General features: G+C 39.9%; 1 protein-coding gene across 2 annotated transcripts in view; it reads left to right on the forward strand.

Annotated features, from left to right (window-relative positions):
- The window catches only part of ppfibp2a (PPFIA binding protein 2a), a 79,471-nt gene extending 62,420 nt beyond the window's left edge, over positions 1–17,051 (forward strand). For both annotated transcript variants that reach the window (XM_034188871.1, XM_034188879.1), the window contains 15 exons: positions 292–353; positions 886–961; positions 1,057–1,181; positions 3,151–3,200; positions 3,285–3,345; positions 3,457–3,595; positions 4,125–4,266; positions 9,018–9,146; positions 9,386–9,536; positions 11,572–11,683; positions 11,871–11,959; positions 12,093–12,215; positions 15,801–15,926; positions 16,016–16,204; positions 16,286–17,051. In XM_034188871.1, coding sequence (XP_034044762.1) covers positions 292–353; positions 886–961; positions 1,057–1,181; positions 3,151–3,200; positions 3,285–3,345; positions 3,457–3,595; positions 4,125–4,266; positions 9,018–9,146; positions 9,386–9,536; positions 11,572–11,683; positions 11,871–11,959; positions 12,093–12,215; positions 15,801–15,926; positions 16,016–16,204; positions 16,286–16,483 — 1,772 coding nt within the window. In that variant the 3' untranslated portion in view covers positions 16,484–17,051. The remainder of the gene's footprint in view (positions 1–291; positions 354–885; positions 962–1,056; positions 1,182–3,150; positions 3,201–3,284; positions 3,346–3,456; positions 3,596–4,124; positions 4,267–9,017; positions 9,147–9,385; positions 9,537–11,571; positions 11,684–11,870; positions 11,960–12,092; positions 12,216–15,800; positions 15,927–16,015; positions 16,205–16,285) is intronic.
- The last annotated feature ends 1,008 nt before the right edge of the window (positions 17,052–18,059 follow it).

Genomic DNA, 18,059 nt, shown 5'->3' on the forward strand with positions numbered 1-18,059 from the left:
CAATATTTGGATTTCCAAGTCCTACCAAATATGTCAGCACATCACGATGGTAAATTTGGTATCACAGTGTTGCGTTGGACTTTTTGCTCAGCATATGTTAAAGTTCACATGGTTAGTGATGTGTGGTTGAGAAAGGGGATAGAAAAAAAAATACAGTTTGGGCTTTTTCGGCATTGCTGTTCCTCTTTCCACATAACCCTCTATCAATGTAAGTATCTTTTACTGAAGGATACTGTCACATGACTGTGTGCTTATACAGATTAATGATCAGAATGTGGTTTCGCTTCATAGACCAGGAACTGCACAGACTTAGGAGTGGAATGAAATTGCTGCTAGCTGCCAATGACGAAAAGGTAAGTGAGCAGAATTCAGGGAAACACACTCTTTCTGACAGCCATCTGTGATTACACTTTGTGAAGTGTAGTGCCTTTTCTCATCATTTTGCGACAATAAAAAAAGTCTTACTGGTGCGTGTACAAGAGTGCAATCATCTGTTGGGAAGGGGAGAAGGTAACTGTTTTTAGATGCTATTTCTCAGTGGCACCTCCCTCAGACATTTATAGCACAGAGGGGCTTTTGTAATCTCCCTTACACAGAGAATTTTAGACTTTAAATACTCACAGACGTGGGTATCCGCACACCCATGAACGCACACCCTGGCAAGCCATTTCAGGCCAAGCCACACTTAAGTAGGACCCGATCTGCCAAGCCTAAGTGAGAAATGCGGCAAAACCTGGCACAGTGCAGATGCTTACCACAATGCATATCTCCAGCTCAGCCCGCATCAGTCCACTCCCTGAGCAGTGCTTGATGTAAAGACCATATGGAGAAGGAGGGGAATGGATGTTTCCTACATAAACATTAGCTTCTCTTGACCTGTTGTAGGACCGACGTATTGAAGAGCTTACTATGCTACTGAATCAGTGCAAGCAGTTCAGAGAGGTCACACCACACAGGCAAGGTAATTCCAGTCATTTAGTAGCATTCATCCTTCCTTCCTGCAGACACAATCCTTTACTTGAAGGTAAAAAATGTTTCTTCCCTTTGTTACTGTAGCACCATCTGCTGTTCATTCATTGTCAAATGGTAGGACTCCATCAAGCAGCAGTGAGGAAGAAGAACAGAGACTGATGAAGAATGCTGACTCCAGCAGTGCAAAATCTGTGGATGTCAAGTCTGATGTGGGTGCAAACAATGAACGCCGCTCTCATCTTTGTTAAAGAGCAACACTCCTGCTCAGACACAGTTTTCATGTCTCAAATTCAAAATCAGTTAGAGCTTGTACAGAAAGCTGCTGCCAGGGTTTTAACTGGAAAGCAAAGTGCTCTCATCACTCTTATGTTTTAGTCGTTACACCCGCTTCCAGTCAATCAGATTTTATCCTGGCTACATGCTGCTGATGGATTTGTCCCTAATTATATCACAGATACAGTATGTCCCAGGGACAGTCTGCAGACTGTTCCTAAATTACTGGACTAAAATGTCTAAAGACAGGTGTTTTGCCCATTAATTAAGGCTTGTCCCTTTGATTCACAGCAGCAAGAACTATATTGTTAAAATTGCAGCGATGATGTTTCCATTTAAAATGACCTTTTAATACTGGGCACCTTATCTGGATGATCTGTGGCACACGGTTAAAAGTGCATAGTGCAGTTGTATGGTTCAAGGTGCAAAGGGTGGGTATTCAGTCATATGTTTTTACCCTCTGCAAACAAAAATATGGGGCATTATATAGAGATCACCCTATTCATCCATCATTCTGTCAATAAATCCTGTCTGCTTACTCCCACCAAAACATTAGGTGGATTTAAAAAAAAAACTCCACACAATTGTAACACAACATATGAGCATACGTATATATGCCGGAACTTAACTCAGTCTGACGTCTACAAGGAGAAATAATTGGGATTTTTTTGTTGTTGTTTTGTCCAAAAATTATATTTATAGATGCTGACCAGTGTGATAATTTAGGTGTTTCATCACAACACATATAACACACACTTCATGGGAGAGGCGGGGATGGGATCTAAATTAAAGATGGATTTGATTAGTTTAACCAACCTATTCAAAGTTTGCTAGTTCAGACATGGGCAAGATCCATAAGTTAAAGCATCAATGGAAAAAGAACAAACTTCAGATTTCCTGTTTTGTATCTTTTGAAATCATGTTTTGAAATATTTCATTTGAAGTCCATTTAACCAGAGCTCAATAAAACTAAAAATCCTTCCATATATTTCATACATCTTCCAAAAAATAACAGTTATAATTAAAATTTTGTGTTATGTTGGGAAGAGTGACAGATATTGAAACTGTTTACATGCTACATTGGATTTCCTTTGTTCTGTGAAAAATGGGAAAGACTTGTTACGTAAAATAAAAATTCTGAAAATGACATTGTTTAATGGAAAAAAAAGCTGAATAATTCTATAAAATGCAGTAAAATATAGAAATACTTTGACAGAAAATACTGTCCATTTAAAATATAAAACCATTGTAAACTGAACAAAAATGAAGAAGAATGGGTCTCATGGTCTCTGTTGGGGAAGTAAGCACACTACCTGCTTGTGCCACCACTCTGTCACATGGTATGAAGTAGTTTGAAAATGTAATGAACTGTAGAAAACTGCTGTGGTGTCCCTGGGGATAAAGAGAAAAGCCAAAAAGATTTACTTTTTTCTTATTATGTGAATGAACAGTGGTGCAAACAGCAAATATGCCTCTTTCCCAAGTGAAACATCCCAGGTTGAAGGCTGCCTGAACGTCATTCTCCTTTTACAGTTGGGCCAGCGTTAGAAAAATCTGATCAATCTGTGGATCCTAGTCTAGGTCTCCTGTGGTAACTGAAAGCAAAATGGAAGCAGCACAACAAAATCTCATTAAATAGGGAAATAATTAGTTTAAAAACAGCATGATGTTAAGTTAGAAAAAAAATGCTGCTGTATTTACTGGTTTAACACACACCCATCCACCGTAAATACACAACAACTTACTGTAAAATTTACAGGTTCTTCTGCCAAGGAATTTGCATATTTTTACTGTATTTTTTATACAATTATTCTGCCACCAATTGACTGCTAGATTTCTACCGTAAAAAATAACTGACTTTTTTTTTTTTTTACATTGTATCTTTTTCCCCCTTATCTATTCCAGGTTTCCACAAGCAGCTCCTCCTCCCAACAAAAAAGGGACCCTGATTTCAGGTATATGAACTCTATTTAACTTCGTAATTGACTAACTATGTTAGACATGTTTTCATCAAAATAATTACTGCTGTATCATGTCAGGCAAGAACAACGCACTTCATTCAGCAGCATGCACAACTTGACAAATGGTTCTTCGCAAAAGGTACTTATTTTATTCAGCACATGCTAAAAAGTGAAAACTGAAGCTTCACTTGCACTTAGTGCATGTGCAGTATCGTGTCAAGCTCATCATCACTGTGTGTGGTTGATCCAGAGCCGTTTGAGTGACAGCAGGAGTCAGACACTCCCTGTGACGTCTTCGCCGTCAGACCAGAACGGCACTGGAGACAGCAGCAGTGAAATCCAGAGTCAAAGGTCTCCAGATGGGAGTGAGGACGGAGACTCCCAACAAAGTAAATCCAGATTTATTAACTCAAACTATAAATTATATTATTTGTTGTATGAATTGCAGCCCACAGTAAGAGTCTGTGATATATTTTAGAACATTCTCTGGCTGTGGCATTGTACTGAGTCTATAATTTCAGATATTCACGTATGTAGGAAACCACTTTCTTTTCACCAGACGACCAGTGTACCTTTAATCAGCACTAATTGCAGTGGCCCCTGCAGAGACTTTCTTACTCACATCTCCCTGTATTTTGCTTTGATTGGCCACATTCTCCCAGCTCCACCCTACCTCGGCTTCACTGGCTACTTTTAAGTTGAGCCAAACCCACATCACTGGCTTCTGCTGCAGAACGGAGCTTATATTTCAAACGTCACACCTTCTTAAACTGAGCTCAGACGTCTTCATTCATGGTGCATTAGTTGTTGAGTTTTTGTAGTGTTTGTGAATAGATTTCTGTCTTAATGCTCTGCTCAGATTCAGTTTGTTTTCAAACCAGTGTTATATTTATGACTTTTTTTTGTAACCACCTGAAGGTAAACTTGAGAAAGTTAATGACTGCTCGACAAGTGATAATTCACCTGCACATTCTGAGACAAGTACTCAGCATGGCCAGCGAGTTGTGGGTTCACCAGAATACATGAAGAATAACAGGAGCTTCAAGAGACTTTGGGGAAAGTGAGTGTGAAACACGACACATTAATTACATTATGTTCACATTCTCAGCAAGATGGACTTTTAAAAACAGATGTAAAATTTGCAGCTAAAACATAAGGGTGTCCTAATTTGATTGAAATGATCAGAATCAGCGATCAAGGCATATTTTTGTGATTGCATCAGATAAATTAAACCCTCGTCACCCAAGCCCAAGACCATGCAATATACCAGGAAAAAAACAAAAACTACTGTCTCTGTATAAGAGTGCACTATGCACTCTTGGCATGACAACAGACTGCAGACAATCACTGTCGTACTCGCAATGAAATTTGTCTAAGTGCCCCTCGAATGTGGCTTTGGTGTGTGTGCTGAACTGACAGGAGGTGTGCCTATGACAGAAGCGGCAGTTGGGATCTCTCAATCTGGACATCCCAGCTGGACAGTACTGTGTTTGGATAGACATGGCCTAACAACTGACCACTGTGAGACATGTGTGTCTGTTTGCTGTCATCAAGTGGACATAAATAAAAATATATCACTGTGGTGATGGTCAGCAAGCAAGCGTGCACACGGTGCGCACATGGACAGGCTGCTCCTACGTTGAAAAGGACTATCAGATCATAACATGCAGCATGCGATCTCACTGTCACGTCACCCATGTGAGCTCTGTTCCACATGATGCGGTGTCCTGTGGCGCGCCATCCACGAGACACGCATGTCGGCAGGACACGCATGCAGGCTGGCTGGATGTCGCCAGCAGATGTGGACATGAATAAGATAAGCAAACTGCTTCTCATTCATGTCATTTCATGACTGTACATCAGTGACCGTGGGTCATCTACAGAGGAACAGATGATCATATTTGTATTGTTCGTTTGATAAGAAGGATTTAATACAATGCGATGTTTTTATATGGTGCGTCATTTTTTTTTAATACGTACATGTGCTTCCTGATATGAGGCAGTTTTCAGCACCTTTTACAGGACAGTGATGATAGCTCACTTGGTAAAGTTTCTGACTGACAGTCAGAGCTTTTTGGAAGGCACTGGTTTGAATCCCGTGGTTGACATGTATTTTTTGTTATTTTTTTCTTCAGCAGCTGCGTGATGTGGTTACAAATCATGCCACTGCTGGGGAAAAGCTGCTGTGTTCCCACATGCACGAATCGTCACACCAGCATCATGCACACCTGCCCGTTGGCGCGATGTTTCGTGGTGCTCACATACCCTCACAGGTGTCACCCTGGAGTTGCACATATTCACACTATGTGTGAAGGGGCCTTTAAATTTTATTTTCTATAGGAATACAAACTTCCTATGCCACTGCACTAGGTTTGAATAAAAATCATCAAATTTACAGCCAGCTTTCTTTTGATGAGTTGGGAGATGGAGACATGAACATTTGCAAGTCACTGAATATGTCTTGGACTTCATATACATCAGTGAGGATGAAATACAAACACTGTAGTTTTGTACATTAATCTGTGTGGAGTAGGTGGTTCTGAGATACTGAGTGTGCAAGAATGAAACTAATGAGTAAAACCACAGAGACCCACAGACAACTACAGAGTTGTTACTCATTAACTTCAGTCACATCTGTGAGAAAACATCGATAACAAAGAAAAACATTTCGCATTCCTTTGATTTCTATAATTGTTACTGGATAGTAGGGTTGGGTACTGAGAACTAGTTCTTTTTGGGTATCGTTAAGAAATGATTCGATTCACTGACATCAACAGCCTTTTTGCTTAATGATTCCCTTATCGGTCCTTCAGAGCAGCCATTGTTTTTGGGGGTGTTTGTTGGGAAAATGATCATGTCTCGTTGATTACAGAACCCCTGAAGGATCTGTAATCAACCATTTCTGCAGCTTTCTTTGAAACTTGACGCAGTGAAGCATTGATCCGACTCGCTGCTTTGTTGCTTAATTGTTTTATTTTGCTTTATCTTAATTTTTACCCGCTAACACTACAAAGAGCATATGTCTGTGAATAATATTTACCTTTTTATGTTAAACCAGCCTGTTATGGTCTTCTGAAACAGTTGATAGATGTATTTTATAACTTAAAAACAGGACCGATGCTAAATCGTTAGCATGTCTATGGTGTTTTCAATGTTAAAGTTAGCATTAAGCTGTTCACATCTCAGCATATTTGTGTGCATTTGTTTTCTGTATAATAATTAATGGCTCAGCATTTATTGCATTTATTGCACAGCATTTATTTATATATTATTATTATATAAACAAAAATACATTTTAAAAATATTACAATTTTAATAATAATAGCAGGGGTGGTGGCCAAGTGGTTAATGCGCTTGGTTTCAGTTCGGAAGGTTCTGGGTTCAAATCCCACTCCTGCCACATTTCTCCATGTAATGTGGAGTTGCGTCAGGAAGAGCATCCGGCGTAAAACCTGTGCCAAATCAACATGCAGATCCACCTTGGATTTGCTGTGGCGACCCCGAGTGCAAACAAGGGAGCAGCCGAAGGGACTTACTATAATAATAATAATAATAATAATAATGATAATAATAATAATAATATGGGGCGGTTTGCAGCCGAGTGTGAAGCGTCCGGGATGAAAATCAGCACCTCCAAATCCGAGGCCATGGTTCTCGACCGGAAAAAGGTGCTTTGCCCTCTTCAGGTCGGTGGAGTGTCCTTGCCTCAAGTGGAGGAGTTTAAGTATCTCGGGGTCTTGTTCATGAGTGAGGGACGGATGGAGCGTGAGATCGATAGACGGATCGGTGCAGCATCTGCAGTGATGCGGTCGCTGTATCGGACCGTCGTGGTGAAGAGAGAGCTGAGTAGCGGGGCAAAGCTCTCGATTTACCGATCGATCTACGTTCCGATCCTCACCTATGGTCATGAGATTTGGCTCATGACCGAAAGAACGAGATCGCGAGTACAAGCGGCCGAGATGAGTTTCCTCCGCAGGGTGGCTGGGCGCTCCCATAGAGATAGGGTGAGGAGCTCGGTCACTCGGGAGGAGCTCGGAGTCGAGTCGCTGCTCCTCCACGTCGAAAGGAGTCAGTTGGGGTGGCTCGGGCATCTTTTCCGGATGCCCCCTGGACGCTTCGCTGGAGAGGTGTTCCGGGCACGTCCCACTGGGAGGAGGCCCCGGGGAAGACCCAGGACACGCTGGAGGGACTACATCTCTCGGCTAGCTTGGGAACGCCTTGGGGTTCCCCTGGAGGAGGTGTGTGTGGATCGGGAGGTCTGGGCAGCTTTGCTTGAACTGCTGCTCCCGCGACCGACTCCGGATAAAGCGGAAGAAAATGGATGGATGGATGGATAATAATAATAATAATAATAATAATAGCCGCAACAACAATAACAGTAATAATAATTAATAATGCTACAATACAATTTTAGAGAAAGAGACAAAAAGAACCTGATTCAAAACACAATAGAAAATATAAAACCAACTAACAATGAACATAAATAAATAAATAAATAAATCTAGAAATAAATAACTATTTCCTGTGAACAGCTAGTGACTCTTACACCTCCACTCCATCCCTGTTTTATTTAAGTTTAATGACAATTTGTTTCGGTCAAACCATATTTTCAGTTTGTTAATTTCTTCAGTGATTTCCTCCAGAACTATCTGCCAAGCTAGAAAACTGCTGCATCCTAGTAAGAGCAGAATACTACTGGAATGAATTTGAATAAGGAAAGTTGGGTTTTTTTCTCACCAAAATGGATGCTGCACTCACTGCAGTTTATTGTCTGGAATAGTCCCAGACTGCATTTCAGAGATTCTATAATTCAAACATTTTCATGTGGGTGGTATTGGGGGGTAATTTTGGGTTACAGCTTTTTTTTTGTTTTGTTTTTCACCACTTTCATCCCTGAATATGTCAATTCAATAGTGAGTCACTTTTGTGTGGATTAAAGTCACTAACTGGGACTCCTGTGTTGTTGTGAGAAAGAAACAAGATTCATCCTCCATTCTGTTCACACAGCTCCAAACGCTGCGCGGCTCTCTGCTGAGTCAAGTTACAATGATAGAGTCCAGTCAGAATTAATAAATTCAAAGTGAAACGCAGTTTAAATCAATTGACACCTCTTTCCAAACATTGTAATACAAACAAACTGCAATCAATCAAAACATTTTTTTCCTCACAAAATGAAATGTCCTGCTCTGACGTGCTGCAGCCAGCTGAGCTCAGCTCAGAGGTATGGAGAGACATTCATGCCAAAATGTCTGAAAGGAAATGCTTTTGACAAAAACAACAGATTTTGTTTATTTTTATTTATGTCCAGAGATCAAGGATCCAGTGACCAATTTCATATTTATTTACTTTAAGACTCAATAAAATGTTGTTGACATAGAAAACCGAGAAAGCCTACTTTTAGTACACAGAAAATTCACAAGAGGTATCGATAAGGGAATCCATAAGGAATAAGATCGATAAGCAGAATCGATAATGGCGTCGATATCGATAAAATCTTATCAATACCCATCCTACTGGATAGCGTCATAAGAATATGCAACGTGAAACAATTCTGAAATCTCAAAACAATTCTGAAATCTCAATATAACTCAAATATTTTCATCTGAATGTAAAGGTGAGAAAGCCATAAAGTGTTGTATTTATTTATTAATCTTATTTTAAGTAAAATCTTTTCAAGTGATTTACAAATTTTACTCCCCCCTCCAAAAAAAGTGATACATTCAAGATGATCATATTTTAATGTAACACAACTTCAGTAGATAAAATTAATATTTTCCTTCTTTTTCAATATTTAACCATGTCCATGTATAGACTTCGAAGAACCCAGTCTGGAGGAATCCAGGCAGTAGATCCAGATACAAATCAGTTCAAAAGAGGAGGACTGCGAGCTACAGCAGGACCCAGATTGATCCAGACCCCCGACTCTCATGACTCTGCACGGTAAGACTGCACACTGTCCTGATCACCTGCAACTGTGACATTTATGTCATAATTAAAATGCTGCAGATGTACAGTGAAGCAACATGGTTTTGTACAAATTCTCTATTAGCCCAATTTAAAAGTCTGAAACTGAAAGTTTGTGTATGTTTGACTGTTTTATGTATTTTACTGGCCATTAAATAATGATCTTTTAAAATATGTGTGAGAATAATTTTATTTACTGTTCCTCTTTCTCTCAGTGACATGAACACTCCCTTCAGCCAGTGGACCAAGAATCAGGTGTGCGGCTGGCTGGAGGACTATGGCCTGGGACAGTATGTCAACCTCACCAGACAGTGGGTTGAAAACGGACAAATGCTGCTATCTGCCACACCTCAAGACTTTGAGAAGGTCAGATAATTAAACAGGGAGGGCGGGTACATTGTACACGTATTTAGATCTATGCACCTTTCTGGGCATATAAAATTATGATTACAACATGGCAGCTGCAGCCTGCATCCATTCCAGAGGTGATGTCTCCAAGACTGCAACTACAGTTGTGTTAATATGTCAATGATTACAAATGCGTTAGGACACATTCATCTTGAAGACGAGTTTGTTCAGAATCACAAATCGACTGACTCGATTTTGTTAACTGATTTTGTCCATGGTCATTGAATAAATGCTATGATTTTGTCCCGTCCCTGGATGCTCGGCATCTCTGGGGGTGAATCGAGCTGTGGCCTGGATGCTGAACATTCACATGATGATTGGATATACACTGTCACTTAATCATTTGGAGCTCAGTCACATCATGGATTTTGAAAGTAAAGTCGAAAGAAAAAAATGCAACCCATTTCTTGGTATTTGCTTAGTGAAATTACTTAACCATTTCCATTGTTTATTTCTCACACTGTAAATAAAACACACTCATAGTATTTCCTTGTTTCACTTTAACATAATTTCATCACATATTGCAACATGCACAGCACTGTTATATCATTGTATCTAACTGGCATTTTTAAGGTGACTTTTATTTTTTATGTTTTTTTTTTGTTTTTTTTTCTGAGCCTTGTGTTGGAGGGGATATTTGATAAAAAGAAGTACAATAGTTGAAAAAATATCTCCACCAGCACTAAATAAATGAACAAGATCATATAAGTAGAAGAAGGTTATATAGTCAGGCTTCTTATAATTTAATAACAGAGATATACACTTAGTTTTTCACACACAAATGTACATACAAAACAGGTGCATTTGCAGCCATAACTGTTTAAGAAATCATGGTAGAGCTCAGATAATTGCCATAATTATCTATGTGGGCCTGATGTATGAGAAAGTAATATTACTGAAATAAACAAAATAATCTTATCACAATTTTACTATTAATGCCCATTTTTCACTATGTATCCTTTAATGTGAAAGTGTCCACATTAAAAAAAAGAAAAAAAATCAATAAGGACTGGTAAACAGAATTAATAATGTTATCAATATCAATAAAACCTTTCCATTCTCATCCCTCGTCATATGTTGTTTGTAACAATCTGTGCAAAAGACTTGTTTTTGAGTCAATTAATTTTCTTCTGGGTATGAGTAGATCTTTGACATTTGCTCTCTGCATTCATGAATGAGCTGAACACGTTTATTCTCATGCAGTTGATTTAGTAAGCTTTTAGTTTTTCTGCTCCCTCTGATTAGAACGTCCTCCAATCTGAATTGAAACTGTCTGGGTTGATTTCTTTGAATGTCTTCCACTTTATTTTAAGAGATTGTGAATCAGATTATTTTGGACAGTGCAGTGTTTTTAAATTCTAAGTTGTTTTATCTTATACATTGTTACAATTTACAATGACCAAGATTATTGTATTTGATGATGTTAACATGTCTGTTATGCTGTTATGTCTATTATCTTGGCCAGGCCTTATAAAAGAGATTCCATTCGCAATCGCAATGTGCTTTCTGGTTAAATAATCTGGTTAAATAAAGGTTATTATTATTATAATGACCCTGCTTCAAAACAATAATGTCACAGGCAACAAGAAAAACAGCTCAAACCCCCCAACAGCATGTGTGCGCATGCTGTTAGGCCAGTGGAAAAATGCTCTCTGAACCAACACTGTTTGCTATTCTTGCAGGGTGAAAATGACAAAAAAAGTTTAAAAAAGTGTCAAAGCAATGAATTCTGTCAGTCTTCTTTTACTTCTTATCTAGTGTTATTTAGCCAGTTGATTGTGCACTTATTTAGTTATGTTGTTAAAATAATAATAATAATAATAATAATAATAATAATAATAATAATAATAATAATAATAATAATAATAATAATGTGTGAATTTAAGTTTAACAAAAGTAATTGAAAATTAGACACTTTCAGTTCCTGACATCAAAATAAATAATTGTAACTTTTTTATTATGTGACACAGTATAACATGTTCTCTGACTTCAGGAGATGGGCATGAAGAACCCACTGCACAGGAAGAAGCTGCAGCTTGCTATGAAGTCATTCAGCACCAGAGTTATTGAGAAGTCTTCAGAATTGGACCATATCTGGGTCACGTGTAAGACTTTATGATACTAGAAGTTTACTTCTTATGTGACATGTTCACCTTGAATCATATCTACAATTACAGACTGTACTTCTCAGATCCATGAATTACAAATAAACAATTAATCATATTTTGAAAGCTGTTTGGTGATGAAGTGTTATAAAAGTGTATATTCATGTCCAGTTTACATGTGTTTCAGGTTGGTTGGATGACATCGGGTTGCCTCAGTATAAGGACCAGTTCCATGAGGCTCGAGTGGATGGTCGGATGATTCAGTACCTCACAGTGGTAAGACTCAACCCTGCCTGTTTTACAACAAAATTATTTTTAGGGCAAGAAAGATAAGTATACAGTATTTGTATGAACCTAAAACAACAGGATGTCTCATTGATAAGTACTGTGATTTTTTCTTTTCCAACAGAATGACCTCTTGACTCTAAAAGTGACCAGTCAGCTCCATCATCTCAGTATTAAGTGTGCCATCCACGTCCTCCATGCTAACAAGTTCAACCCCAACTGTCTTCGACGCAGGCCAGGTGAAGAGGTATGATAAGATTTAGAGAAAAGGACAGAAATTTAGAAAGTTATTGCATTTAATTAATGTTCCAAAATGTCACCAAAGTAACCATGTAACTTCATGTTTATTTCAACCAGCCACCAGTCCAAAGCTAGCTAGTGTTTGACTTGCACGGTTAACATCTGCGGTTTTCTTATTTCATTTTGCTATTTTTTTTGTTGTTGTTTTGTTTTTGTTTTTTTTTCCCCGAGCGGGTATTGCAAAGACTTGGTGTCTGTCTGTCTGTCCGTCTGTCTATCTGTGCTCCACATAAGTCAAGTCCTATTATTGCAAGGGTCTTCAAATTTATAGGGAACATTCTTGGGACACAGACCTTGGGCAAGTTCAAAGATGGCTAACCTTGACCTATTTTAAGAGGTCAAAAGGTCACATTGTTTCCTATTTTTATGCTCATACAGCATAAGCCCATTCCTACTACTGCCAGGGTCTTCAAATTCACAAGGGACCATTCTTGGAACACAGAACTTGGACAAGTTCAAAGATGGCTAACCTTGACCTATTTTAAGAGGTCAAAAGCTCTCACATTCTGTTTCCTACAGCTGAGGGAATTTTAGCATTGTGTTATGCGAGAAGGAGGAAGTTAATGATGTAGAGAGAGGGAATCAGGAAGTATGATGGAAAAGTGGACCACCTTACTGAGAATAAACTTTTTGAGCCACTGCAGTCTGCTTTTAGAAAATGTCATTCAACAGAGACAGCGCTCACTAAATTGGAACATGATCTCCTTGCAATGGACTCTGATGCCACAACGGTTCTGGTGCTGTTAGATCTTAGTGCTGTGTTTTATACCTTGGATCACCATATTCTACTCAATAGGCTGGAGAATCATTTTGGGATTACTGGGAATGCCCTTGCATGGTTGACATCATAGCTGGCCAGTCGTTCTCACTGTGTTTTGTAGAACAACACTATCTCTAACCTTTGTGACATGAAATTTGGGGTTCCATGGGGGTCGGTCTTAGGCCCCCTGCTTTTCTCCCTTTATATAGCACCTCTTGGGCACATATTGTGGCATTTTGGGATTAGTTTTCATTGCTATGCTGAAGATACTCAGTTATACATACTGATAACTGATGGTAATGTCACCCACATAAAATCCTTAGAGGATTGCCTTGCATCAGTGAAAAACTGGATGTCTGGCAATTTCTTTCTTTTAAACTCTGACATGACTGAAATTATGGTTCTTGGTCCAGTGAGACATCGGCATCAATTTGACCAGCTAACAATTAACCTAGGCTCGTGTGACGTACATCACACTGACAAAGTGAGGAACCTTGTGGTAATTTTTCATCCTACGTTGTCTTTTGACCTCCACATTAGAGATATTACGAGGACTGCTTTCTTCCACCTGTGAAATATAGCGAAGATTCCTCCCATCCTGTCTGTGGCTGATTTTGAGACCCTGATTCTTGCATTTGTTTCTTCTAGATTGGACTACTGCAATGTTCTATATTTCTGGTTTACAGCAGTCCAGCATTAGGGGTCTCCAGTTGGTACAAAATGCTGCTGCCAGACATTTGACAGGAAGCAGAAAGTTTGACCACATTACAACCATTTTGACATCTCTTCACTGGCTTCCTGTCCCTGTGAGATCAGACTTTAAGGTTCTGCTTTTAACCTATAAATTTGTTCATGGACTAGCACCTCCCTACTTAGCTGACCGAATTAAACCCTACGTACCAGCCAGGTCTCTGCATTCTCAGGGCACAGGACTACTTTGTGTCCCTAGGGTGAATAACAAAAATCTGTGGGTCACAGAGCTTTGTCTGATTGTGCACCTGCTTTGTAGAATGAGCTCCCTGTATCAATAAAACAGTCAGAATTTGTAGGGACTTTCACGTCCAGACTTAAGACGCACTTATTTTCCCTTTCGTATGGCTAGCATGCTAGCATAGTTTGTTACTATGGTTTTTACCCTTTTAAATTCATTTTATGAGTACAACCCAAATTCCAATGAAGTTGAGACATTGTGTAAAATGTAAATAAAAACAGAATACAATGATTTGCAAATCCAGTTCAACCTATATTCAGTTGAATAGAGCACAAAGACAAGATATTTAATGTTCAAACTGATAAACTTTACTGTTTTGTGCAAATATTTGGTCATTTTGAAATGGATGCCTGCAACATAAAATTAATAGGTCTGTGACAGCCAGAATTCTTGCTGGTTGGTAGGGGGTCAAATACTTATTTTATGCAATAAAATGCAAATTAATTATTTAAAAATCATACAATGTGATTTTCTGTTTTTTTGGATTCTGTGGGTCAAATACTTATTTTCTCCACTGTGTTTGTGTGTGTGTATATATATATATATATATAATATTTATTTGTGTGTGTTTGTGTGTATTAAAAACAATACAGCCCTCAACATGTGGTCAAATCATTTATTTTTGTGTCATTGCAAGTTTCCCAAAACCCCTAAAAGGTCCACTTTTGTAGCCATTTTAAATACATTTTTTTGCATATAATAATGATGCGATAATGATAAATCAGATTCTAATTCTTTTAAAAATAAGATCAGATCAAATCAATTTTATTTATATAGCGCCAAATCACAACAAACAGTTGCCCCTAAGGTGCTGTATATTGTAAGGCAAAAGCCATACAATAATTACAGAAAAACCCCAATGGTCAAAACGACCCCCTATGAGCAAGCACTTGGCGACAGTGGGAAGGAAAAACTCCCTTGTAACAGGAAGAAACCTCCAGCAGAACCAAGCTCAGGGAGGGGCAGTCTTCTGCTCAGACTGGTTGGGGCTGAGGGGAGAGAATCAGGAAAAAGACATGCTGTCTTATAGATAGACAAGATATATAATAATACATTATCATTGGCTTATTATTTGTAACATTTAAAAATAATTTAGCTTAAAACCCAGGAGCTTCATACACTAAATATCATAAGTATGTAGTGTATTATTTTAAAAATGGCTCTTTAAATTTAAGATACATATAGACGCAAAATCATACTCAAATATTGAGATTTCATTTGCGGTAACTGTTCATAGTGGAGCAGCACAGTACCATGATGGGCCACCTCACGGTTGTTATAAGGCAGACAGGTAGACAGTTCAAATTTTAGTGTTACATTATAGTTTAATGTTATCTTGTTTGCACATTCTGCTTCTCAAGAACTGTTGTTACCAAACACAATCACTAGGTATTCACTGGCCACAGCACATATACATTTCTGTTACTGAAAAAAAGAAAAGGAAAAAAAAAAATTGTTTTCACTGGGACTGACTTTCAGTTAAACCATTACTGCAACTTTTGTATTCTGTTTTTATATTTTATTGTACTGCTTTGTATTGTTTGAACATAGCACCTTTTCATTATTAATATTGTCAGGGGGTTTGGGGGGTCCCAAACCAAAATCTTGCCTTGGGCACTAAAATGGCTATAGAGTTTTGTTATAGAGCTCTGCTTTGAATACTCTTTTAACATAATTACAGCAGTTGACCACAAGGTGGCAATATTACACAGCTTGCCATTGGTTTGGAGTCATAGAAATGCAGATTAAAAGTCTTTTGTTTTGTCACTTTTGTTTCTCAGAAGCAGCCATCTCCATCAGAGGTGGTGCAGTGGTCGAACCACTGTGTAATGGAGTGGCTGCGGGCAGTGGACCTGGCTGAATATGCTCCAAACCTACGGGGCAGCGGTGTTCATGGTGGGCTGATTGTAAGTATGAGTCATGTTAGCACTAAGCGCTGAGTGTGTTTGATGATCTGTTGCTGCCTTTGCTGATTGTTGTCATTGTGCTCTTTCAGATCCTGGAACCTCGATTCAGTTCAGAGACTTTGGCCCTGCTGTTAAATATCCCTCCACAGAAGACTTTGCTTCGCCGTCACCTCGCCACCGCCTTCTCTGCTCTCGTAGGGCCTCAGGCCACACAGGAGAAGCGGGAGTATGGCAATGCCACAGGTCACATTCCTCTCACCACCACCGCCAAAGTTAAGGTAAAAGTACACTCTGAAAGTTTGAAAGAAATCATTTGGATTAAAGTAAAATTACTGATTTTTTTATGTATTTTTTTACAGCCAAAGAAACTGGGCTTTACTCAGTTCAGCCACCTGAGAAAGAGGAAACCCGATGAGTCTGATTATATCTGTCCAATAGACAGCGGAGCACTGATAGTCAATGGGGTTTCCCGTTTTAGTACTGTCTCACATCGGGGCCTCAGCCCCAACTTGGACAATCAAGCTGAGAGGCGGGAGCAGTTTGGAGAAAAAAACTGAGACTTTTCCATTCAAAAGTCTCTTGTTTGCACTCATGGTCACCACAGCAAATCCTAGGTGGATCTGCATGGTAAATTGGTACAAGTTTTACACCGCATACCCTTCCTAACTCTGCATTACATGGAGAGATGTGGAAGGGGTGGGGTTTGAACCAGGAACCTTCCACAGTGCAACCAACTGCATTAACGACTTGGCCACCACTTTCCCTTCAAACAGCTATTAAAAGAATAACTCCTTACAAATCCATCTTCAATAACTTCTTTTCCATCCGTATAGCTCACTAGTTGTGACGGAGCGGTGATTACATAATCCAGAATCTGATTGGCATGATGATTTGCTGGATGGGTGACACAGATGCTGTAATTATCCAGGGCAAAATTGTTAACCTGACATGCTCAAAATCACATAAATCAACATGGGAAATGAACAATGGTGTTGTATGATAGGTTTTTAACTGGTGACAACAGAACCGGTGACAAACCGGTCACCGGTTCTGTTCATTACCTTTATGGACAGAATTTGTAAGCACAGCCAGGGTGTAGAGGGGGTCCAGTTTGGGAACCACAGAATCTCATCACTGCTGTTTGCAGACGATGTGGTTCTGTTGGCTACATCAAATCAGGACCTTCAGCATGCACTGGGGCGGTTTGCTGCCGAGTGTGAAGCATCCGGGATGAAAATCAGCACCTCCAAAACCGAGGCCATGGTTCTCAACCGGAAAAAGGTGCCTTGTCCTCTTCAGGTCAGTGGAGTGTCTTTCCTCAAGTGGAGGAGTTTAAGTATCTCGGGGTCTTGTTCACGAGCAGATGGAGCATGAGATCGACAGACGGATCGGTGCAGCGTCTGCAGTGATGCGGTCACTGTATCGGACCATCGTGGTGAAGAGAGAGCTGAGCAGGAGGGCAAAGCTCTCGATTTACCGATCGATCTACGTTCTGACCCTCACCTATGGTCATGAGATTTGGCTCATGACCGAAAGAACGAGATTGTGAGTACAAGCGGCCGAGATGAGTTTCCTCCGCAGGGTGGCTGGGCGCTCCCTTAGAGATAGGGTGAGGAGCTCGGTCACTCGGGAGGAGCTCGGAGTCGAGCCGCTGCTCCTCCACGTCGAAAGGAGCCAACTGAGGTGGCTCGGGCATCTTTTCCGGATGCCCCCTGGACGCCTCGCTGGAGAGGTGTTCCGGGCACGTCCCATTGGAAGGAGACCTCGGGGAAGACCCAGGACACGCTGGAGAGACTACGTCTCTCGGCTGGCTTGGGAATGCCTCGGGGTTCCCCCAGAGGAGCTGGGGGAGGTGTGTGTGGATTGGGAGGTCTGGGCAGCTTTGCTTGAGCTGCTGCCCCCGCGACCCGACTCCGGATAAAGCAGAAGAAAATGGATGGATGGATGGACGGATGATAGATTTTTATAAAAGATATTCTCTGCATTCCTTATTCAGCCCCCCCATCCCCACCCCATCCTCCTTCCCCTCACCCAAGCCCTTGTTTGGATATCAGCAAAATCATGGTCACTTTACTAAATAATGATTTAATATTTATTACGTTGGTAATGATATGGAAAATAGAATAAAAAAAG

This window comes from Thalassophryne amazonica, chromosome 2 (genome assembly GCF_902500255.1).
Source record: "Thalassophryne amazonica chromosome 2, fThaAma1.1, whole genome shotgun sequence".
Lineage (NCBI taxonomy): Eukaryota > Metazoa > Chordata > Actinopteri > Batrachoidiformes > Batrachoididae > Thalassophryne > Thalassophryne amazonica.